This window comes from Saccoglossus kowalevskii, chromosome 5 (assembly GCF_978046115.1).
Source record: "Saccoglossus kowalevskii chromosome 5, keSacKowa6.1, whole genome shotgun sequence".
NCBI lineage: Eukaryota > Metazoa > Hemichordata > Enteropneusta > Harrimaniidae > Saccoglossus > Saccoglossus kowalevskii.
Genome location: NC_140645.1, coordinates 11,105,439 through 11,130,442, shown reverse-complemented (window position 1 = coordinate 11,130,442; position 25,004 = coordinate 11,105,439). Strand labels below are relative to the sequence as shown.

The window sequence follows — 25,004 nt, the reverse complement described above, 5'->3', positions numbered from 1 at the left end:
GGTACTTGTGTTTGACCGAGCCTGGTTGACGCCAGGATAGCGCATTAATATTACCATTTGCAATTGTAATTTGCACATACAAAAAAACAAGTCAGAAGAGACAACAGTGACATTCTATGTTCGGAACTGTCGCCTGGCACAGAAATAAAACATTTAAAAAAAAAAACGTTTTCGGTGGAGAAAACAAATATGTGAGCTGTTTTTTCTACTAAATCACGTAATATAATAAGTTTTATGGCTTGACCGACCCGCTTTACGAAGTTCAAGGTCACGTGACATTTACCAAGTTGGTGAATTGATAAATAATTTTATTTCGTATTATCAAAAACAGAGATAATGTTATATTAGTCATATTCGACTGATTTCGAGCACCTTGAATGACTGCACATGGTGCGCTATTAGAAACTGTGTTATTAGGATAATAACCAGCCTTCAGCGCTTTTTTTGATCACAGTGATGAAAACGATTTTACTTTTATGAATCAGTCCCTATCGGTAACAAGGAAAATTATACACTAAATCTGGAGATAAATGTGGGTCCCAATTAGAAGACAAACACTCAACACGAAGACGAGTTTTGATAGCTCAATGATAAAACAGTAATAAGTATTTTATTGCTTTCCTAGGCCACCGGCCCATACACATACATATCAATGATGTTAAATTTATGAGGTCTTCTTGTGCACATTTAAAATAACACTAGCAAACGATATGTTTATTTTGAGGGTGGAAATAATATTCACCATTTTTTTAGTTGGTCTAACTGATGAAACACTTGGAACAGTAAGGTAAAAGTAATCTGATTGGTAAATATTCTTTTAATATTTTAACCTAATTTGTTTACATTTTTAATGGAATTTGTCAAATATATAAAACGCTGTGATTATTTCAGGCTTGTTTGGAGATAATCTTCATTTCGGGAGAAGGTTTTGCTGATGGGACAACTCACGAAGAAGCAGCGTTTTCCTCAGTTTTCTTTCAGAAATAGCTACGCAGACAATTACCACTCCCTCCAGGCGCCGAGTGATAGTTTACCAAGTGAAAAAAGCGAGGCATTGGATATTAGGAACTTTAGAAAAAGAAACACTGAAGTTGTATTGAGGCCCCGGATCCTATCATATTCCCAATAAAAGGATAAATACTGTGATCGAAATGAATGATGAAAGAGTGAGATTAATAATGTGTAACTTTTAGAAAATATCGCGTTATGATTGACATAACATAATTTAGGTATGTAGCTAAAACTCAAAAAAAAACATTTGATCAGATATGCACGAGGACATGATGGTAATGATGGCATGAATTTAGTAGAATAAACGGTAAGCCTTTTATCGTATTTTGTTAAAAATGACTCGTCTATCTGTAACATACGTTAAAGTATAACAAAAGTATGATGTAATTTGCCAAACATCTTTAACAACCCTACCTACCTGATAGTACGCAGAGTATTCGAAGAACTAAATCCATGGTTGGTGTGCGAGAGAAAGATTTTTAACGAAAGGTTTACTGGCTAAAATTGTTGTCCACAGCGAACACAGGACACAAGCGTGAGTGGGGGAAGGCCATTTTATGAGGAAAGTATTTGAATGTATCCTTCCGCGCTGTGATGCAGAATGCAACTGATCGAATCATATTAGCAGTCTGGAAAACCTCTGAAACAGACGCTGCTCGATACACTTCTCGATAAACTGCTTTCGTATTCATAATACTTTTAGATTTAACTTGAACCAACATATTTTAGTATTTTTTTTCTTTGGTTCACTCATTTAAACAGCGCGGATTGAATTGTCAGCAAAATGGTTTACGACTGTAAAAATCGTACGGGCCAACTATAAACACGTCGCAGATGGATTACACCCCCTAAATATCACAATATAATGATTGTCACTGTAATTTATGACGTATATTTAATATTATAACTGACAAATGTGGTTGTAAATATACACTGAAGGTCGTTTGCTGCACAAGTCTGATCACAATGTGCGTTTCCAAAAAACTTACATAATATAATTTATACGAATCTTAGCCCATTTTTTTTCCTTCATTATTATAGCATTTGGGCGAACGTTAACCCCACACGCCAAAAATTTATAAGTGGCCTCTTTTGAACTGATTTTACCTATAAAAAAATGATTTTATTTATTGATTTGTAACTATTTCAACATCTCCCGCATCTTCGGCGTCTTAATGAAGTGTCGCATACGACTTATTTACCACTTCCGTGTCACTGAGAATGTTCTAGAACCGTAGTGTGTCTGGGTGGAATATTCTAGATTTTTTTAGAAAATGGTTGAATAGGTAATAGAACACTGTAGGAGGCAATAGAAGGTAATGGAACATTCTAGAAATTGGTAGTAAGTTCCAGACTCATTATGTATGCTGATGTAATGATCTATTTATAGACAGTGGGGGTATATATAGGGGAGATCTCGTTGAATTGTATTGGAGTTTAAGTATCTAGTTATTGGAGTAGTGGAGTTTTACCGCGTTATTGTACTTGATGATAATAATACCAGTACCAGTTGAAACCTCATCTGTTGGCTCCGTGTTCGTATGTTATCATCGCCGCCAGGGAAGTCTTTCTGTTACTGTTGCCATTTTGGTATTTGAACCATCACACCTGTCCTATACCAACTACGGTAATATTACATTGCGTGTGACAGGAAGAGTTATTAGACTGCATAGTCGAAGTTATTTGTGGGAAATTTACAGAAAACAGACGAAAGTTACGTAACCACCATGCACTCAAGTCTATCGCAGGTGTAGTGGTCGGCCTCCATATAACTGGTCTGTCACCTGTTGACTATTAATTTGCAAACGTTAGGCATTAGTTTTACAACAGTCAGCATACCATACTGATATAGCTGTCATCTCTACGTGATAAATTACAAAGTGTGATCCATCTCCAGTCCTCGTATTATTCACCTCGTTCAAAGGTTCGTTGACAGATTCGTGTCTGCTAACTCCGTCTGAACGTACGTGTGTGCGAGCCGACGGCGTTTACATAATTTACCGCTATTGATGGGGCTGTATATTATAATGCGATATCTACGGCGGGTGTGTTCTCCGCTCACTGTTGTCGTGCTCGTGCTCGTGCTTCCGTTGTTGGCGTTGATTATAATCAAGACGAGCAACCATGCTGGGCAAATGTTACAACAGCGCTACAGTAGTGAGCTTGAAGACGGCGTTCACAAGCTGGCGAATGCAGTGAAGTTCAGCGAGGGCCAACACTCCGAGAAAATAAAGGTAACTATTTCATTTCTTCACAGCATAGTTGGGCAAGAGTTCCTTTTGTACCCCCGACCCATCCCTAACCCTAACCATAACTCTAACAATCACTCCCAGTTATCCAATTAATTTGTATATGCCCCCTCAAGATAACTATAGACGTCCTTAGGAGGGGCATGTACAATTAAATGGGGAGCGCTGGAGGGTGGGGTTAGGGTTAGGGTTAGGAATAGGGGGTACAAAAGGAACTCTTTCCCATAGTTGCGTTATACATTTGGCATATGTATATTTGTTACCAGTCTGACATTCGAGACTTTTGTAAATCACTGACGAGACGCAGCAAACCACGCCGTGAGTATACCTCAACAGTATTATATGTAACCGGGGGGGGGGGTAGTTCTTCGGGATTCCAATTTTTAGGACGTATTCGGCAGGGCCGAGGGAATGCTTCACAAAAAAATACTATTGACACGGCAACACGTTCATCTGAACACGTATTCACGACTGGGGCACAATGTAAGATATTTTCAACTAATCGCAGATGCGCTGATTAACATAGTTACATGCGTTGACTGCCTACAATTTAACATCGATTGATGTAGCGTAGTCTGTAATTAAATTGTATGATCGTTGGTAGCAAACTAATAACGAAATCATGTCACAAACTTCTTTTGTTTTTAAATTTACTCGCTTACCGTGTCGACGTCAAAGGGACTTGATGGTAATTGTAGTTTACGATTCTTAAGATCAGTGTTGTTAGGGGCGTGTATTTCTTGTTAATTTGTAATTTTTGATTTCTGTAAATATTTAGAATGAAGTGGAAAATACTAGGAAAAAGAATGTTACTAACGAGACTTATCAAGACTCAGTAAAACTAGAAAATGCAGCCGAATCGTCGCATTCAAAAAAACGTCGGTATTTGGCACCTTTGCATACTTATTTCGATGGCGGACCAAATTGGGCATTCTGGACGTTTCGCTTTGAGCTACGGCTCGCCATACTTCAGAACCGAGCCATCGTCGCGACGCCATTCCGCGTACACGATAGGCTGGAGCTCAACAGGGTGCACACTATGAAGACCCTGGAAGACACCTTCGATGTTGAGAAACTTCGAGAAATTGTGCCAATAGTTTCTATTGAAGAGTTTTACGAGGACTGTAAGGACGAACTTATCCCGGAAATTAAATGGACTCCATTTTTGTTGATTCAAAACAAAACAATGCCAAACCTCGAGCGATTTCTGAAAATGCAGAAAGTTGTTCACGAGATCAAAGGACGGTTTCCAGAAAAGGACCGCGTTACAGAGCAGAATATTGACAACAAACAAGCGAACGCCAAGTTTGTGAATGGCACATGGAAGACTCGTTGCCTCGCCATTTATGCGGATGAGGATATTCGATATTTAAGAACCTACGCTGATAGTCAACTGTATGCCAAAATTGACAGTCACACTGCCTGGGCTCCATATATTCGTGCAATGGTTGATCAGGTGTACGACAAGATCTGTGACGGGAAACCATTCCCCGTCGTGCATTGGCGAAACCGAACCGGTGAAAAGTGAGTATAAGTTTTAGAAACACGTTTCAAAGAGCGATATCTTATGTTGATTTCAATCTCGAAAAATTGGTTTATCGCACGCAGTTAAGGTAGCGAGACTATTATTTGCATACTTGTTTTTATCTTATAATTGTGACTAAATGGCTACAAAAAGACCCAGAAAAGTATGTTTTTATGTTTTATACGGAATTTTTCCAGATATTTCTTACAATCCTACCAATAGATGCAAATATAACATCATGATGTCAAAATCAGCTGACAATCACAGAGATGTGATTACATTTTTGCAGCTTATATTCCATAAAAAATGTCGATTTGATTTTTTTTTTACATTTTGGTGTTTATTTTGGGAATCTATGCATCCACACCCTCAATTGCATAGAAATAAACTGAACTTATTCCTCAGCTCCTGAGAGCGAGGTTATTTGTAGATATGTTGGCGATCGCCGCTGTGTCTGCGGAAGTACTGTGGGAGATTGCATGATGGGAGTGAAAAGTCTTTTGATCAGTAAGATAATTTTAGAAAAGTGAAAACTTGAGTGACTGTGAAATAAAGGTTGGTTTTAAATATAAAATATCATGGATGAAATAATGAAAGGAAATTGAATGGGTGTGAAAGTAAATGTGGCAAGAATGCAAGGTCAGGTTCCGGGGGTCAAAATACGTCACAATACATCCATCATCATCCATCGCCTGTCAACAACTATGGATGCGGTAAAATTCTTGATTTGTAGTTTGCGTGAATGGCCGGGAAAAATCATGCCAATTCTGTGCTTCAGTAAGAGTATTTGCTGCTTTTTTGTGCAATGGAAATTAATTCATAAAATGCTGTCAAAGGATATTTCCTTCTAGTAAACAAAACAACCCTGGGACGTTTATCTTGAGAAATTTAGAAGACGAAAATCTCTTGGGACAGTCGTTCTTGTGAAACAATGGACCTACTTCTCCAGGGTATCAAGGGTAGTTTTGATTATTAAAAAAGGGAAACTGCTGCTTTATGGAAAAGCAAAAAAATGTCAATGTCATTCACCACAGTAATTCTAAATCGATGTTGGTTTTAATTGGTGTTGCCTGGTGTAGAAGTAATAACATTACGATGTTTTTGAGTTTAATAGTAAATTAATAATATTAAGAAATTAATAGTAAATGGTAGACTCCCTTTTGAATAACATCAACCAGTATAACCTGGTTGACAACAATGACATTCTAACAACAAGGCAATTAGGACAAATTAATAAAAATATACAAACATCATTTATATCAACTTGGAAAAGTGAATTACAAAACGACAATCAATCAAACCAAAATGAAATATAAATAAATTAAGAACATACAGAGAATTAAAAAACAATTTTGCTTTTGAAACCTACCTTGTTACCCTGAAAATATTGTGACTGACAGACACAACGGAATACCCCTTGCTAATAGATTATGTAACCTTTGTGATCAGAATCAAGTAGAAGATGAATATCATGCAAACGTTGTACCCCGATAGAAATGTCTTATTTGAAATGGCGAAAACCAAAATTGTTGTCACCAAAGACACAATTCATAGCCTTGCTAATCAACAGTGGTCTAACAATCCCTGTAGCAAGGTGTCTAAAGAAGTGTTTTGAAATAAGACAGCAACCCCAGTGACAATTTTCGTTCACAGTTAAGTTTTGCATTTTTTCTATCTTTTTATTGTATAATAATTTAGTCTTAAAATTTTCTTTCTCTGTTACAGTAATGTATTAGCTTAGTTTTGTGTATGTTTTTATTTTATATTATTTATTTAATTTTTTAACCTGTTATCCTTCTTAAACATTTGTAGCCATTGCCAATCCCTTCGGGGAATGTGTAAGTGTTAATAAAATTAATATTATTTAATTAATGACCCCGCACATTATTGATTGGTCTTGGCTAGTTGAAGCGGTTTTTAAATGGGCGACTCGATAGAAGTATTCGCCGTGACTCAAGACTTTTCATTCGGGTTAATACAACGCTTACATGTTACTGTCAGGAAGGTTTAATGTCTTGTTTGTATTTGCACAATGTGAAAGTAGGGTTTATTGTCAAAATGTACTAGTACATGGGTGGTTGTATGCATATTGAACTATACAAAATTTGAATTATGTCACCAAACTGTACGTTTTGACGACTCGTATTCAATTGTAAGATTATATTTCTGATATACTCGAAGTGAATCTCAGCACTGTGCTTTTTATAAATGTTGTGGTTCGGTTAATAATTTCCTGGAAACTGTGCAGAAAATCAGACTTTCATTATTTTTTGTTCATAGTCTTTCTAAATTTCAGTTTTTATTGTTTATAATTATTGACAGCAATAACACTTGTTTTCTGTTGTGAAACCATTTCCAGTTATTATGATTGTGTACACGACAGCTTTCCCCCACACAATAAGACATGTATGGACATGTGCGAGTATGTTTGTTGGGTTAATATGCCACTTCTTTATATCCCACAATGTCCGGTAATTCTAACTAACTAATATTTCGCAAATTTGCGTAGCCTTGCTTCTACTCCCATATTGTCCTTAATAGTGAAGGTTAATGCGTATATATTGTAAATTACACAGAGGTAACACTACAATACATTTCCCTTTACATTCCCTTGTATTACATAACAGTCTTGAGCTGAGGCAGTTATGGTTCTACAACCATCACCAGTTCTCTTGTATTTACTGTATTTCTTTTGTACTGTGGCAAAGTGGAAGTCAATACAAATAAATGACAAAGTAACTCTATGGAATTTAATGAGATTAGAATCGTTGGTTCGGGACTAAATTGATAGGGGCAAAATGTGTATGTCAAGAGGTCATTCGAGACGTGCAAAAATGTTGTTTCTTTTCATCCGTCATCGACGACTGTGGGGGTTGATCAAAATACGACTCCACTATTTAAAACAGTGTATTATCGTATATTATTATACATCTGGCACCGTAACGTCATAATTTACAGCGTGCATACATGTCGCAAAGCAAGAATTACCAGAATCCTAATTCAGCTAAAGTGACGACAATCTTATTGTGAGAATATACTTTCCTTTCACTTAGCGATATCTTGAATTAATGAAATTATGGATTAACTAAACTAGTAAAAATAACATGCCAGCTAAAAAGACATGCTTTACAGTAAATAAGGGCGGCATTCCAAAATGGGTGAAATATCAAACACTGTCCTTCAAAATGTTATCTAAATCACACTAGTTTTCCCCACATTTATCATAAAAAAATCAATAATGAAAATGGGTGCTTTATTTTCACAGCTGTTTGCAGAGTGGATACTGGTCGAAGCGAGCATGCAAAGAGGAAGATTCACTCAACATTCAAATCATGTCCCAATTAACGGACTTGATGGTTCAAAGGTTATTAGATTATTTGGACGTGGAGAAGTACGAGTGTGTGTATATAGCCTCCCCTCCCATTCCACAGGTGGGTGGAAGACCGCCCTCAACGGTATTTAATACAAATCCCATTCACGGAAATTTCCCACGCGTCGGCGCAGAGTGTTTTATTTGGGTTTTATTGCAAACGTTTTGCAAACATACACGAGAAAAAACACAAACATTTTTATGTTCATATTCATGACACAATAACTTGTTTGTGGCGCCCACAATGCAGTTGACAACCGACGGTTACCCTAAAACTCCGGCCGAAAATTCTGCTTTGAAACGGGCCAACGTAATCCATTCACCTATCAAAGTAATACTGAATAGGTAATCAGGTCGTCGATTCTGAGCGAAGATCTCACGCTGACACTTATTTCCGAGTACCGACATTAATTTACATAATCTGGGAAAAATGTATATACATTTTGTAACATATTCCACACAGACGTATATATGTGGTTACGATTCAGTAAAGACATCTTTCTAATATACACATGTTTCAAGAAGAAACTAATAATTCTCATGAACAGCATAAATTCAATATACCAGATTTATTTTACGTACGATTATGACTTATCGTCACATACTTGGACCTTGTAATCGACAAGGCCAGGCGCACGATCTGCCAATGGGAATATTGGACAGTCTTAAAATGAGACAACACATCTTGAATCAAGACAATAAACCCATATACATAACAACTTTGATCTGATCAAGATCTTGACATTGTTAGTAAATGAAAGTATAATAAGAGTAATTCCAGTCGACTGGTGAAGCAGCCAGACAGGAGTTCGAAACGGACGACTGTTATGAATAATAAAATGAGTTCCGACAGGGAAAATCGAACAAGTATCGCAATGGCTTTCACTTAAACGTCGTATACATTATTTGTTCACCATGCTCATGCACTACTTCAGTACGTTTTTTTCTTATCTCGCAGGAATTTGTTCTCAAAATTGCTGCAAAGTTCCCGCACACTGTCACACTGAGTCACGTATTAAAATTGTCACCGGAAATATCAAAACACAGAGATGACGTGTATGCGATATCGATTCTGGAACAAGAAATAGCAGTCAGTAAGCAACTGTTTTTCAGATTCTCGTAAACCTGTTACCAACTCCACTAACTCGCACCGATTCGACGAAGGGATTGTGTGGAGAGCAGATCTAGAAGTAGCGAAGACAGTGAAATCAGTTTCGTTCGTTTGTAGTCGTTCGTCAACTTCGTTAAATCTCCCACATCGGTTGACACAAATCAAACAAAAGGTATTCTCCACGCTGTAGCCGGCCTTCATTTCACCCACTGACACCTCAAATGCCTTCGCCACTAGAGGGCGGTGTGAGCAAATTTGAATTGAATACTAAATTAAGGAACACGCCAAAACTAATCTAATATACAAGATATATTCAGGTTTATTTTCGTATCGTCTGCCTGCCACAAGTCAGAATTAAAATTGATATTGTCTACCTTATTTACTGGCAATCATTTGACCCTATTTTGTACTTTCATCTCATCTTGTTTTCTTAATTCTTAGGAGCTGACTTGTTCATCGGCTGGAGAGAATCGAGCTGGACACAATCAGTGTATCGTATGCGAAATTCCAAAGGAAGGAAGAATGTGCCGCTACCACGCGTACCCGGCATGCCTAAGGTGTTGCAGGTCATCTGGTGAAAGAAATGTGTGTCGGCAGAGGGCGCTTCAATATGATATAATTACACTAGAGCACGTGGTCACGCACACATTAATTTTCGCGTACCATGCAGTAGCAATGATGCACACATGTTGGCATCGTGTTTACCAAAGTGTGATACTGAATATTTGGTAAACATGAAATAAATATATTTTGTTTGCGATTACTTAATTAAATCTGTATTAAAGTGTTTAACGTGGCGATATAACAAATCGCAATAAAGCCGCCTAGATATCGCTGCGATAGAGAAAGTCACGAACATTGTTTTTGCACTTTAGCAAGTGTTTCGTTCACGCGTACCACCGTGCATCTGATCTATGTAACCATGCAACAATTGGCACATTGGATGTCCGAGAATACAGCACGTCTCGTGAGATTCTCGCTCTCAACGATATCTATGCGCCATTTGCGTCTATTGGGATGTGAGGTAAATAATTCATGGAAAAAAAAAATGTAAAGTGTCCAGTGAACTCGCTAGTGACATTTAGGAAAATACTTTACTGTAGGAACGTTTCATACACTGAAGGTAACATTGAATTTTCACAAGTGTTCACCATGAAGTGTTCCGATCCGCATTAAATCACAACTATTTGCATATGTAATTTTCTTGTACATACTAATCTTGTAACCTTTGTGATGACATCCGGGATACTGACCGATACGCTATTTGTTTAATCGATGAAACATAACGTTTGAAGGTCGGAAAAACGACGACCTTACTCTCGGGGGGGGGGGCTGATATTGGTTCGAGTTGCGATTGATTTGTACAATTAATTCAGTTAATTTTATTTATCTTATTTTTTCATGAACGCAGAAAGCCCATGTGACCCATGATTATTGCAGGATATCAATTTGATCGAAGAACAGCAATCGCCCAATCAAATTACTCCTATCAACTATATATGTGAGCACAATTTAGTTTGAACCCGTCTGTAAAATGTACAGCCATTGGGATATTTTTTTTCTAAGTGTATATTTATTATTCATATTTCGGAAGTGTTGTATTTAAAGTATTAGTAATCGCGGGATCCAACAAACATACGGTAACACGTATATAATAAAAACACAAATTAAATGATAAAAAAATAGTTAAAATGAAATAAACTATAAGAAGTGAAAAACAATATTTCTCCAATCGAGTGGAATCGTATATATATATGAAGGCAGAATGTGATGTGTCTCCGTATGGTAGCGATAACACTCGTAGCAGCATTTCGTGTCCATAACGGGCCAACATGATATTATGAATTTCATTGTGTCGCTGAATTTCCGGCATTGGCTATACTTGCGATAAGAACGTCACATGTTTCGTATTAGTTTTGTTGTTTACACACTGTAATTAATGAACCCAGAATATAAAGCCAAATGTCTCATATTTAGTACACGTAATTTAAAAACATTCTAACGTTATCATACTTCTTTTTAAAGCGGAAGGGTCGTCACCTGCGCACGCGCGGGAATTGAGTCCCAAGCGATGATGCCAACACACGCTAAAACGCAAAGGCTCGTGGATAGACGCTTGTTTGTAAAGAATGAGACATGCGCAGGCGACGACTTCTTCGCTTTGATATCTGTACTCAGTGAAGTGAAAATAAAATACTGTTGAAGAACATGTGTATGTATGTGTATGCTGACTTTTCTCCTAAAACGTATATTTTGAATGTTAGTGATGTGATGCGATGCCTAGACTTCCGACATTGTTGTAATTATCCCTGTTTATTACCGCATAAACCATATTGGCGTTATGCAAATTCAACGCGTCAACGCCCGGTCGAACGCGATAGCCTACATCATAGTCATCGCAGCGCGCTCTGTCCGATTCTGATGGGTCCCATACGACGCATACACAACGCGTGTATATAAATTATTTGCGTGGAGATGTGGCGCTTTAAGCACGACTCTCTCCAAGTCTCATCTGCTAGGGAATAAATCTGGGGCACAGTTTTTCGCCTCGACCAAGTGGACCAACCGGTTTTGCGGTCGCCCTTTATTCAGTGGTAAAACTCGAAGATTAAACTAGCTAACTACAATTAATAAACACGGCACAAGAACCACTACGCTAATAAGTTGTTCTTCGTTGGTTCCTTTCACAACAGTCGTGGTGTTTGAATTGTGCTCATTAACCAAGTACATTTATTCTAACGTCACGAAGAATGGGGTTGCCGCCCCGTTTACGTCACGAAGAATGGGGTTGCCGCCCCGTTTACGTCGCGAAGAATAGGGTTGCCGCCCACGGGTTTTCAATCAGGATATTTGCATTTAGAGATTATACTGACTGTCTACTCTGTTTCTTTCATCACAGGGTGACTGGTTCATTAATCAGCGGACTTCGTACAAGACCGGTGACACGGAAGCTGCCATACTTAGACAAGGTAAAGGAGATACGGGCAACTACGCAGAAAGAGCCCGTTCAGAAATTGAACCAAAAGATCGCCTTCAAGTACCAGGTTTAGAACAGTTTCACGAGCAGTTGCCGGTGGTAAATATTTTGGAAAACCAAATACCAATAACACACAACGATGACAGCCAATTACCGACGATAAACAAGCCATTGACGGAGCCAAACTCCTTTGGTGCCCAATTTCCAGTGGTTAACAATTTCGACAAGCGATTACCAGAAGTGAATACGCTTGACAACCAGCCCGAAGTGAACAGTTTTGACCGCAGATTACCAGAGTTAACCCAAGCTGACACATCTTCAACACAAATAGAACATGTTGAAAATCCGCTACCAATGGTTAACAATTTTAACAGCCCATCACCAGAAATGAACAGGCTTGACAACCGGTTGCCCGAGGCAAACAGATTTGAACAAAATTTACCAGACTTAACACAACCTGACACATCTTCAACACAGATAGAACATGTTGAAAATCCGCTACCAATGGTTAACAATCTTAATAACGAACGATTACTAGGGTTAACCAAATTTGGCAAACCTTTAACAGAGTTAGAAAATGTTAACAATCAAATACGAGTGGTCAACAATTTTGACAACAATTCACCAGCAGTGAACACGCTTGACAATACGTTATCGGATGTAGACAAATATGGCCAACAATTAAAGTTAAACCAGTTTGACAAACCTTTAACCCAGATCGAAAATAAATTACCAGTCGTCAACAGTATTGAAAATCGTTTACCAGAAGTGAATAGTTTTGCCCAACAATCACCTGTGCTAGACAGATTTGACCAGTCATTACCAGAAAAACAACGCCTTGGCACACCTCCAACAGACGCGAGTACTATTACCAAACCGTTACCAGCAGCCGCTGATTTAGACCAACGATTACCAGAAGTGAACAGCTTTGACCAAAGATCGCCAGAGCTTGACCAGCCTGACCAACGATCAGCAGAGCTAGACCGTTTTAACCAAGCGTTATCACATGCCCAACAGATGGACCAAGGCATTCACACGCAAACAGAAGCGAGCACATTACATGCCCATGCACCTGCTGACGAGAAAACATACACGAGCAATCAAAAATACATTGCCCCCTTCCATTCGTACATTGATTCCGGACCAGACTGGGCATTCTCAATGTTCCGTATAGAATTACGACTGGCTCTTTTGCAACAACGTGCTCTTGTTTCGGTTCCGTTTCGTGTGTATTCCAGAACGGAAGATAAACTAAATATGTTTGCCATGAAAACACTGAAAGAGACATTCGATGTGAAGAAACTACAGGAAATTGTTTCCATTGTGTCGTTGGATGACTTCTACGGCGATTGTCAAAATGAATTTCAACCGGACCCGGTCCTACTATGGAAGCCGTACTACTTCGTTCAAGACAAAAATCTCAGCGGTTACGACCGATATATCGCAATGAAGAAAGCATTTCGTGATATCAACGCTCGTTATCCTGTAACTAAAAGCGCTAAAGAATCATCGTCTCTTGAAGACAGTCAGAATTTTCTCAGCTCGATCTCTGATAAAAGATGCTTAGCTTTGTATTTGGATCAAGACATTCAATGGATGAAGACAGCCGAAGATAGTAAACTCAACTCTCTGATAAACCAGCATCTTTCTTTCGCTCCTTATATTCGTGAATTGGTTGACTCGGTGTTTGAAAAAATATGCGATGGAAAGCCTTTTGTGGCTGTGCATTGGAGAAACCAAACAGGGGAAAGGTTAGTTAATTATGTTAATAACGTTGATTACAGCTTGGACTTTCAGTTGTGAAACATGACAAAACAAACACTGCCAGTGATACAATTCGAGAATAAAAACAAAACAAAGGAAACGCAACCAAAGGCGCCGACCACGCGCGTTGTAAATAAATAGAACATGTTGCGACGAGGAATCTAACTTGCCTCTTTTACACACTCAAACGCAAACACCTGCTCATCTTCGCTAGCCAAGGTCTATGTTTATTCGGCCCATCCTCTAAACAGACATTGGTAGAACGACCATCAAATATGCGTATTCTAACAGTTGCGGCTAATCATTGTCCAATCAGTTTGTGCGTTACAAATCCCTCTTTGGCGTTTCATTTTAAACAAAATGACGGCGCCCATGAATCGTGATGTTTGTGATGATAACATTGCGAAAGTTTTTGGTGTTGGTGCCCTCAAGCCTTATCAGGTACAGGCAGTCAACGCAGTTTTGTGTGTGAAGGATGTCTTCATAGCGACAAAAACATGTAGTGGAATTTTGTTTTATAATTTGTTACGTCCAAGCTGATTGGGGCGATGTTTCGAGGCGCTCAATCAGATTTCACTGCTTAAAACACGGGACCGTGCGATTCGTACGATGCAAGGAATCTAACTTGCCTCTTTTACTCACTCAAACGCACACACCTGCTATTTCTGCAATAATCTCTAGTACTGCCTGGAGAAGTGCGTATTATTAAGTCTTTATCGTAGTGTTGTTTGTAATAGTTGAAAATGATACATCCACGTGAATCTGAACATATGAGATCGAAGGAGTCTCTGTTTTCAACAGCTGTATTTATCTAACTTTGCTATCGCTAAGCTATGCTCCTTGATTGCACGTCATCATGTTCACACAATCGCAGACAATTATCGGAGTGTCCTTTGAAATGGCAAATTTTCTCGATCATTTACGAGTACGCCGATCAAGGATCAATGTTGCGTTCGAGTTGAGTTACTAGTAATTACAAGACTGATTTACATTTTTCTTGCGTTTTTTTTTTTATCAATGTATTAAATATAAGTGCGTTGGGAAATAGCATAATTATATCACCAGAGTGGAAGAGACTGGCGAGACTGTGTAACAACGTGTCCTATTTATTTCCTACCTGCGTGGTCGGCGCCTTTGATTGCATTTATTTTGTATTTGTATTTTTGAAATGTGTTTGTTTTGTATTTGTATTTTTGAAATGTGTTTGTTTTGTCACGTCTCGCAACTGAAAGTCCAAGCTGACTTTGTTTTGGCTGTAAATGCAATCATTCTTACATTATTCATAAAAATCACGCTCTTAAGTAACATGTCGCTTCTATGACGTCAACATGACGTATCTGGATACAAAATTGTAAAATTCACGTCAATAAAATTGTTATGGGAAATTCTGTATGATTCTAAATTTTTAGTTTTGCAAGTCAAATAAAAATGGCGGTGAGACAAATCATAGAAAATCGCATATACAAACTGGTATTTACAGATTCATAATTTAAAAGAAAACATCTATTCTTTTTAAATAAAAAAACAAATATTAACGCATGAAAAAATGAAAGGTAAGAATTTTCCAAAATTCATATACTATTTCAGATCACACTATTCTTAATCTTTGGATTATGTGTATGTTAAAAGACGGCAGTCGTCGTGTCGCGTCCTGTTCGATATGCCGACTCGTAGCGACGTATACAACGCATGTAAAATACAGTGTTTTATTTTATTTACATGAAATTCGAACACGCGCTGCGCGACGACCACTGCGCTTTAATCAATGCCAAACGAGATGAAAGTGGTTGAACAGGCATTTTGTTTAGGGTGACACCATCCTATTTGATTGTAGTCAAAGTAACATCTTGTAACGTGACGTCATTTGTTTACAATTGTGCCAACCGCCATGTGATGTCTGATAAATAATATATTGCCGACTGGTTATCACAAGCTTGCACTTTGCTATGACAACGTTGTATATAAGCTGTTTTATTGCGAGACGAATCGCAAAGTTAAAGTGGGAGGGTCGTCACCTGCGCACGCGCGGGAATTGAGTCCCAAGCGACGATAACAACACACGCTAAAAGCACAGGTGACGACTTCCCCGCTTTAAATAAGCAGTAACAAACAATTATTTTATCATGATATCGGATGTGAATAGCAGGTTTTAGCTAATATGTTATTGCGCATGCCCACGCGTGCAGGGATGTCCTCTAAATTTGGCGGGATCCTTTAAAACAACGGTCCCACCAATCCTAAACTAAAATGAATCAGAGTTAGAGATTATATTCTATCTTTGCCGTGATTTTATTACAAATTACTTGCCATCGGGATACCGAAAATGAAAAATGGAGTCACCTGAAAATTGTTCGAGTAAAACAAATCAGAGGCTAAATGATAAGAATTTGCATTTTTGCATTAATTACTTTGGTAAAAAATAGTTTCCTTCTTGCTTGTTACTTTGCGAGGAGTTCTCTCCCATAATGCGTTGCGTGTATGCGCAGTGACGTGCTCAGTATTACACAATTGTAACTTGGCTCGAACTGCCTTGACGAAACGCTTGCTTCGATTTTGCGTCGATAAACCCAAAATATTAACGATGTTCCCTACATGATGGTAGGTCTTCTACCTGACGCGATACGAACACCGACAGATAACTGTTACGCGTCGATATTGCACAAACACGAGACAGATATGACATGTACTTTCATTTTTACTTTTGCACAGATGCGCCCCTGGGTTGTATTATAACGTTGCTCACTGTAATGCTAGAGAATACCCAGCCATATTCACCCTGGCTAAGATCGCACCTCGTATAGTAGAGAGCCTGGCACAGTACATTAGTAACCGCGAATATAAATGTATATTTATAGCTTACCCACCGTATTCACATGTAAGTATAAATACGTTGCCATAGAAACAGTATGTTGATACTTGTGTGCGTTAATATTGTCATTTTTTTCAAGTATTAGTTCTTTTAAATTCTAAGATATCATACATATTTATAAAAAATGACGCGCGCGGGATTTCTATATATATTTTTAAATGTTTGTTTTCCAAATGGTTTTCAACAGACTAAACATTTTTTTAATTTCTTCTATAATTCGAAAAATAAATGCGATTTTTTATTACTGTGTCTTCAACATAGCAACCAATGACTTGGAACACGCTCTAGAAACTTAAAACTAGTTTTTAATTCTAGAATGGTTACTCCACGAAATATGTTTAGGCTTCTTTAAAATTGCACACAGATGCACAGTAGTAGCAACATTAGTATCCATCAACTAAAACTGAGTGTATAGAAGTGTCTGCTCTCAGGTTCCTAATTTATACAACATAACATATATCTGTATTTTATTTTCAGCGATTCGTAGACCATGTTGGAAAGCTCGTTCAAAAAGTATACAGTGTTGAATACATTATAAGTGCTTCACCACGAATAGCACAACACATACACGACAGTTACATGATGTCTATGATCCAACAAGAAATAGCCGTTAGTAAGTAAACAGTTCTATTCATTACTTCATGTCACCCCATTTATTTATACCATGGCAACCCCTCGTCGTAAGAGGGCGCGATGTATAGAGTAGATGTCTACATATTAAACATTTGACATCATTACTGCCAACTTCAATACACGACAGTATCTCAATATCTTAGCGATTTTACACTAGAAATGTTAGAAATTATAGTAATTCGTAGTTTTGGGGCGGAGCCACGTCACATAACGTTCTACCTTGCTAAGAAACGCACCGCTGTTCAATGTAATTTCCATGAGTTCTGCGCAAGCTGCTGTGGAACGCCGGTGACAGCCGGTGAAAACCGCTAAAGTCGAGAAAACATCGCAAACTCAACTATGAGGTAATCCCGAGCAACCATATTTATACATGTTACACAAGTAGGGATAGTCTTGTCCGGATGTCCGCCCCGAAAATACTTTTTGAATGTTCAGAAAGGTCAGATTGAATTGATTTCAAAATTGGTTAGCAATGCATCTCCGGATACGTAAATATACCGTTGGCGTCAAATATAAATATAGCATGTGTAATGTATGCATGTGATAACACATAATACCATATTCTTGTATGTCACTCGTATCACTCTATATATATCTGATAGTTTACCACAGGGAGAAGGTACTATACATATCCTTGAAAAGGAATTACATCACATGATTCGGTATATCAATCACAAGATAACCATATTTACAAATCAACGATCTAACAATAATGTTTGTCTATTTATAGGAGCCGACATTTTTATTGGATGGAGCCAGTCCAGCTGGTCATCGACCGTCTACAACATGCGTGAACCGAAAGGGGGAGAAAACGTGCATTTTTCAGACATTCCCAATATGCCAACCCAAATAGAGACAGTTTGGTGAATTTTCTTACTCAATGTGATAATTAATATTTCGAACTTCCGATGTCAGTTACGAAATGAAATTTGCCTCAAACTAACGAGGGTCGGTCCCAATTTATATTATAAACTCAACTAGTGTGTCTCGGCCAATCAGAATGCTTCATTGCAAAACCTTTTTTATTTTGAACGGTGGATTTGAGACAGATGAAGTCCTCGTACACTTCAGGATATATAAAGTTCGGCAACGATAACATTTCTCGGTCTGTGACCTCGTTGCATAGTTTTAGCTTTTTTGGGCAAAATCAAATTAAATTTATAGGAACGTGGTCGTCGCGCCACGCATGCGCGAGATATGTGACTCGTATGAACAAAGATGGCGACTTTGTCTGTACTAAGTTTTAACTATGTAATTTCTTTTGTGATTGAAAGGCATCGATGGAGTCCCTGGCTGTAATGAGTGTACGCTGCGCCTTCGTCAAAAACACGTACTCGTGATTTTCACCAGAAGAGCGCATTGGATTGTGGGAAAATCAATATTTTTCAACACAATTGTCGCACAAGCGTGGCGCGACGACCACCGCCCTTTAATGTAGAATAGTGCTGAAGAACACCGTAACTTCTTAGCAAGAACATTATGGAGTAGAATGTTCGATTAGTATATGACTAATATATGATATTTGAGGTAGATAGTGGTCCAGTAAGTTTCAAATTTTGTCAGTTGTTTCTATGCAGAAGTATGTTCTTTAAGATGATTGCTCTCGTTAAATATCAAAGTCTATAATTATATTTTAGATTCTGGTTCAAATTTGCAAATATGATACATGGTTTAGAATAAAAACATTCGGGATATTTTGGAGTCCTGTAAAACTTGTCAAGTTACCACGGTTGACTGTTGCTATGCAACGAACAGATGGCCACGACGTTGGGTGTCATCTAAGTTCGGTTAGATTGTACTGACCGTCAAAATTCGAGGGAACAATTTTCGCGATTATTGACTAAGTGCCAAAACAAGTATCGCACGTTAAATATGGGCATTCTATCTTAGGTGAACACGCATTTGAAACCATGAAGAGTGACTGGAAGACTGCGATCAGCGCAATTTTTTTTTCGCGGTGCCTTTTCTGTTCATTGTCTTTCTTGAATGTGCCAATTCATTTCTTTCAACAGCTTTTCAAAGTATCGAACAAATATTTAAGCCAGCCACCCCTATGATTTCAAATGGTCAGTTCCTAGCACAAAGTAGCATGTTCTTTCGTAACGCTTGTGGCACAAGCGCCCGTAATTAGTAATATATATATATATCGATTGAAAAAGCCAATAACTATTTAATATGCCTTATTTTCTTATCTGTATACAAAGGTCAAGTTTAAATTGTTGGCAATAATGATAGGAAATTACGCCCCTGTGTTCGTCTTTATCCTATTCAGTTCTTATTTGCTAAGTGGTTGAATACAGACACATTGCTATACAAATATCACCAATTTAGCGTTGGTCCATGATGTGTATATTAATGTGGAATGGATAATTTCACACGTGACGTATTCACATTCAAGGTGAATGCACATGAAATTGTTATTCGAAATGGATCTTGATTACTACTCATAGCAACAACCTTGACGACATGTATATCCATCATAAAATTATTGATATTAAATTTACCTTATTGCTATTGTCATGTTATTCACATTGATGTGGTGTTAACTTCATAACGGCGTTTACGTGGGAAACTATATTTTACGCTGGCACACACAAAAATAAATTTTACAAAGGACTGTCGCGTATACAATTCCTCAGAACCACAGGTCACGTGTTCATATCAATAAATATACACAATTTGAATTCCTTATTTGTTTCTCCTTTCTTCTTGAGACATTTTCGGAAGAAAAAACGAAATATTATGTACAAATAGAAAATTATTGTTCTCATTTACACAACCGTACAACCTGGTCAAAACCACTTCATAAACACACACGTATTTGTATTGTTACGTAGAAAACGATGTTACTCATGCTGCGTCGTGTCAAACTGATTGACATTTATTTCAACCCTGTGAGATAATACATCAAAGTACCCAACAATATAGTGGGTTGTTACAGTACAGAACGTAATTGATGCCAATCATTATGTGACACCATCTAGACGGGCGTAGACTAGAATGACATCTAAAGCTGGTTGATCCCTTTGTCCGTGGTCAAAGGAACCTGTCGGTAATTTGCTCATGCTTTTGCATTTTGATTTGTTGTTTTTCCGTTATTACACTTCGGATAACCGTGATAACTCGTAAATATGACGCGAAAAACAAACACGGATCGTCTATGCAATGGCAAATTATGTCTGAATGAACTGAAACGTATAACATGCTCTTGTAAATCCTTTTAGAAATGAGTGATGGTTCCTTCCAAAAAGAACCTATTATCATGGCTTTATGTAACGAATAATTGTGTTGGGAAGAATGAAACATGACTCCTGGTGTGATTATGATTAAGGTAACGACGAAACAATGAACAGACCTAAGTGAGACGTTGTAAATGAGACTAGACTTTTTGTAAAAAACATTCACATGAAAAAGTACAAAAATTACATATAAAATAAACAAACGTTTATATATGTCAAATGAATGAAATCGAGTGCTACAAACGGATTTATTAAATACATCTGTTTTACATTATTATTTTCTAATATTCTATTTTCCACTACCGAAAAAAAACTACGTCATATTTTCATGAAAAACGTATACAACAATAATTTCAATGATACAATATATATATAGAGAGAATTTATTTTACAAATTTTATAACAAACTTTTATAACAAAATATTATCAGATAGAGATCTGATTAAATTTCTGTGTTTGCTTAATGTATCGCAAGTTTTGGTACATCACGTACAACCGACATTGCTACTCAAATCCGAATAAGTACTTTATTGTTAGATGAAACGTATACAAAATCGGGTCATGAAATGTTGTTTACGACGACATCTAATAAATAAATGATATTTAATATTTTGAATATAAATTTATCAAGTTTGGCAGAGTCTTGTGTGAGACTATGAACCGTAACACATTGTTGGAAAAACACGTCATACGATTTGTAAACAAACGGAACATGTACAAAAAGCAAACACATTTTCGAACGCTTGCACAATTTGCATTGTCAGATAAATAATATCTAAATGCTAATTCCCCCTCCAAAAAAACAATTAAAAAACGGTCGAGAATCTATCTGTAAAACTACAATAAAACATATTAGAAAACAGTAATCTGTTTATGTGAGAGTTACAATGTTATTGCTTGTGCAATTTACAATTGGGAACGTATTTTAACACTTCTGGCATCATTATCTAAGACCAGAAAAAAGGATAACACAATACCCGTGTGCCCTGTTTTACCACTTATTAAGTGTGGTAATTTTAAAACAAATAGAACAAATGATCTAGCAGCTACTTTAATTATAATCTCTCTCACGAACTGAAGAACCGAAACAGAGATGATGACTATTTTAAACATAAACACATATTTTCTATCCATTTTCTTTATGTGTTTTAATAAATTTAAATCATGTTCAGAAATCAGAAATGCTATCAATGAGTAGACATACTGTCTAAAGATTAGGGCGATACCATAAAGGCAATATTTTTCAAGAATGAACATCTTGAAGTAGTATGCAGTAAATTACCTTTTAAATGGGGGATTACAAACAACAAACCTAGCTCCATAGTTATATCCACACAGAACATCCATAAAAAAATCATGCGTTCAATACATTAATCTCTCGCGTTGCGGCAGTGGTATTGGAAGTTACTGATACTCTTGTGTGGTAAATCTTATACACATCGCGAATAATTTTTCGAAATTTTCTCGACATAAGTGTGTAAATGATGGGGTTTATCATACTGCCGAATGTCAGGAGCGATAACGCCCAATAAGACCTGCCATTATCATATGCAATAACACCTATCAAGTTCAAACCCACCATGAATGGACCAATCATGTAAAGGAACGCAAAACTTAAAATCAACACACTGCATATTCCAGTAGTTGTGATGTCTATTTTAGAAGAAGCGTTTCCCTGATTTTCGATATATGGCTGGACACTGTTCCGGTGGTGGAGAGTAAAAACAATTATGAAAACATATGATGTGATAATTATCATCGCGCTCAATGAAAACACTACAACTATTGCAGATCGTGTACGACTCACACCTGGTCCACCCTCAGCGAACTGCAAACACGAAAATGCTGGTCCGGAAACAGTCTTCAATGATGCTACACAAGTCGCCAAAAGGTAACTGAAGAAGATTTGAAAATATATGGCACATCTGAGGGTGGATCGGCTGAACTTGCCACTGATGCCCAAAGCGCGAGTAAGACTCAGTGTTGCAAGTTGTACGATAGTAGCCGTTAAGGTGAATTGAGAGATGAAAATCTGTGCTAGACATACTATGTAATCTGGACCATCTGGTGCCGCAGTACCGACTATAGTTCTGTAGATCCATAACGGAGATGTGATTGTTGCATTCAACAGGTCTGATATAGCCAGGGCAACAAGCTGGTTGTTAGCAGGCGTGTGGAGCTGTCTACTTTTCCCAACTATTACACAAACGGAGACGTTGAAGAAGGTACCGAACATGCAAGTTGCGACACACATCACAGCCGATGCTATGAGCCACCCATTGGGCAAAGTCAGGTGCTTCACATTCGAAGAATCATTGAATAAAACGTGTTCATCAGCGTTAGTGAGATTTGCAGTGTAATTCATCTTCAAATAATAGTATATCGCCATTCTTTGTATCTCCTCTGTAACTGTGTTGTATTTTCTGTCTCAGCTAGCAATGTCTCATTTGGCGTGTTATAAAGCTACTGAAGAGCAGGTACTGTATTTTCTTTTCTGTTCAGAAATACATCATTGTCTGTATCATAGACGCGCCGACGGAAAAGAAAATCCCTACGGGTGATCAATTCAATACTCGACCAATTAGTACGAACACGCACCGCTCATGAGCTACCCTCAATAACTCGGTTGTGGTAAAGGAAGTCGACATTTTATTATAACGTTCACATGAATTTAACAGACGCATGATTAAAGGTCGCCGTTTTCATTTGTCGTCATAATACAACTTTACATACATAATCACTATAATCCACTGCAAGATTTTAACTCCACCAGGGACAAACAAATCATATCTCCTAGTCGATGATTCAAAATTGGTAGATGACATGCTGGTGGCCTGAAGCAGTCGACTAATCTATTGTTCATATATATGGACAATGCATTTTTCTTTTTTTTTTCGTTCGGTCTCTGCAAGCTCGTATTACCAACAATTCTACAGATCTCTAGGATATTTGTAACTTGCCTTAAGTACGGCGAAGGATATCTCAGCGTATATTATATCTGTGTATTGTATTGCGTGACTGTTATTATATATGTAATGTACAACTAAAGAATCATCTAAAATATTAATATTTATTTAAAGACGGACTTTAAGATACTTCAATTTCATCTTTTCCAAATGTAGTATAAATTAAATGTAATTAAATTAAATTCTTTTCGATACATTTAAACTTTAATGTGACTCCTATTTACATTTTTTTTCTAAACTGCATACTACAATACCACAAGACAAATTTACTTTGCGTATGATGAACATTATTTATTAGTCCTTTTGGAATAAAAGTAGTTCTAGTCGCTAACAATACAAAATGCCGCTTGCAAGAACAGGACTCTGAAGATGACATTTCGAGTTTGTTGAGTTTAGAAGATACATTTGTCAACAAATTATTGGTATTCAAATTATAACAGTTCTAAATTGAGCGATTTTAGGCCAACGATATACTCAGTTGATATATGTCATCTTAATGTCACTTGTCTGATGTAGAAACCCTTGATGTATGGCTCAGATTGATATATGGCAGGTGTCACATGTTGGGCAAGATGTGCTCATCTTTTTCAAAACACCTGACATCCCTTCATGTATACCAATGAGTTCATATATTTTTCAGTTATCCTTCTATTAGTTTAGTGTGCTTGTAAGTTATATTTTGTTTTTAATTATGTATTTGTTTGTAAATTGTTTGCGTTCTTGTTTTAAATTATCCCATTCGACTGTTGTCTGAAGATCCACGGTTAGTATGGATATGTTATTTACACTTTTTATACATTTAAAGTGGGTGATCCGATAACACAAGTAAGATGCTTGCATAGATTAACACAAATCCATAAACATCACGGAGCAAAATACATTCCACAAGCGGTAAAAATCAATTCTGGATATTCAAATTTTCAAATTGATTTTGTAGAAAAATGTAAATCGAAAACACCTTTACGTAATAAGACATAAATTAATAGTATTATTTGTGAATTCTTTAAGGAGCTACAAATGACTTATTAGTTTACATATTTTAAACAAGACTCGTTAATTTGACGTTACAGCGAAGATATCATAAACACTATTTGTTTAATGTCTGCGTTCCAAAATCGTTTTGAAATTTAATATGTATCACATTTATTTGTCAACAAAATATATAGGGCTTTTTGACCCTCTCTCTTTCATACTGGATTACCGGTACTTCGATAACAATAGCTAGTTTTGTTAGTCTCATATGTTAACATTTAAAGAATTACAATAGCAACACAGTTTATTGCTTCCGTC

The 25,004-nt window shown here is 37.2% G+C and overlaps 3 protein-coding genes across 3 annotated transcripts; 2 read left to right on the top strand and 1 right to left on the bottom strand.

The window, feature by feature from the left end:
• The first annotated feature begins 2,423 nt into the window (after positions 1 to 2,423).
• Positions 2,424 to 10,039, top strand: LOC146745485 (uncharacterized). Its single transcript, XM_085499118.1, has 5 exons — positions 2,424 to 3,245; positions 4,039 to 4,784; positions 8,051 to 8,216; positions 9,114 to 9,249; positions 9,708 to 10,039. Exons 1-5 carry the CDS (start codon positions 3,021 to 3,023, stop codon positions 9,842 to 9,844), a joined length of 1,410 nt encoding a protein of 469 aa, XP_085355244.1. The 5' UTR covers positions 2,424 to 3,020; the 3' UTR covers positions 9,845 to 10,039.
• A 149-nt stretch (positions 10,040 to 10,188) lies between these two features.
• Positions 10,189 to 20,200, top strand: LOC100375788 (uncharacterized). The gene is made up of 5 exons (XM_085498709.1): positions 10,189 to 10,290; positions 12,166 to 13,994; positions 16,717 to 16,882; positions 17,354 to 17,489; positions 18,240 to 20,200. The coding sequence occupies exons 1-5, from the start codon at positions 10,189 to 10,191 to the stop codon at positions 18,374 to 18,376; spliced, it is 2,370 nt and encodes a 789-aa protein (XP_085354835.1). The 3' UTR covers positions 18,377 to 20,200.
• A 1,902-nt stretch (positions 20,201 to 22,102) lies between these two features.
• Positions 22,103 to 23,137, bottom strand: LOC146745484 (neuromedin-U receptor 2-like). The gene has a single exon (XM_085498708.1). The coding sequence runs from the start codon at positions 23,135 to 23,137 to the stop codon at positions 22,103 to 22,105; it is 1,035 nt and encodes a 344-aa protein (XP_085354834.1).
• Positions 23,138 to 25,004: the final 1,867 nt, after the last annotated feature.

Excerpts from the sequence above, each read along its gene's own strand:
- LOC146745485 (XM_085499118.1), top strand. The coding sequence starts at position 3,021 with ATGGGGCTGTATATTATAATGCGATATCTACGGCGGGTGTGTTCTCCG. Across the intron at positions 3,246-4,038 it reads AACACTCCGAGAAAATAAAG|AATGAAGTGGAAAATACTAG; the intron begins GTAACTATTTCA and ends GTAAATATTTAG. Across the intron at positions 4,785-8,050 it reads CGAAACCGAACCGGTGAAAA|CTGTTTGCAGAGTGGATACT; the intron begins GTGAGTATAAGT and ends TTATTTTCACAG.
- LOC100375788 (XM_085498709.1), top strand. The coding sequence starts at position 10,189 with ATGCAACAATTGGCACATTGGATGTCCGAGAATACAGCACGTCTCGTG. Across the intron at positions 10,291-12,165 it reads TGCGTCTATTGGGATGTGAG|GGTGACTGGTTCATTAATCA; the intron begins GTAAATAATTCA and ends CTTTCATCACAG. Across the intron at positions 17,490-18,239 it reads CCAACAAGAAATAGCCGTTA|GAGCCGACATTTTTATTGGA; the intron begins GTAAGTAAACAG and ends GTCTATTTATAG.
- LOC146745484 (XM_085498708.1), bottom strand. The coding sequence starts at position 23,137 with ATGGCGATATACTATTATTTGAAGATGAATTACACTGCAAATCTCACT.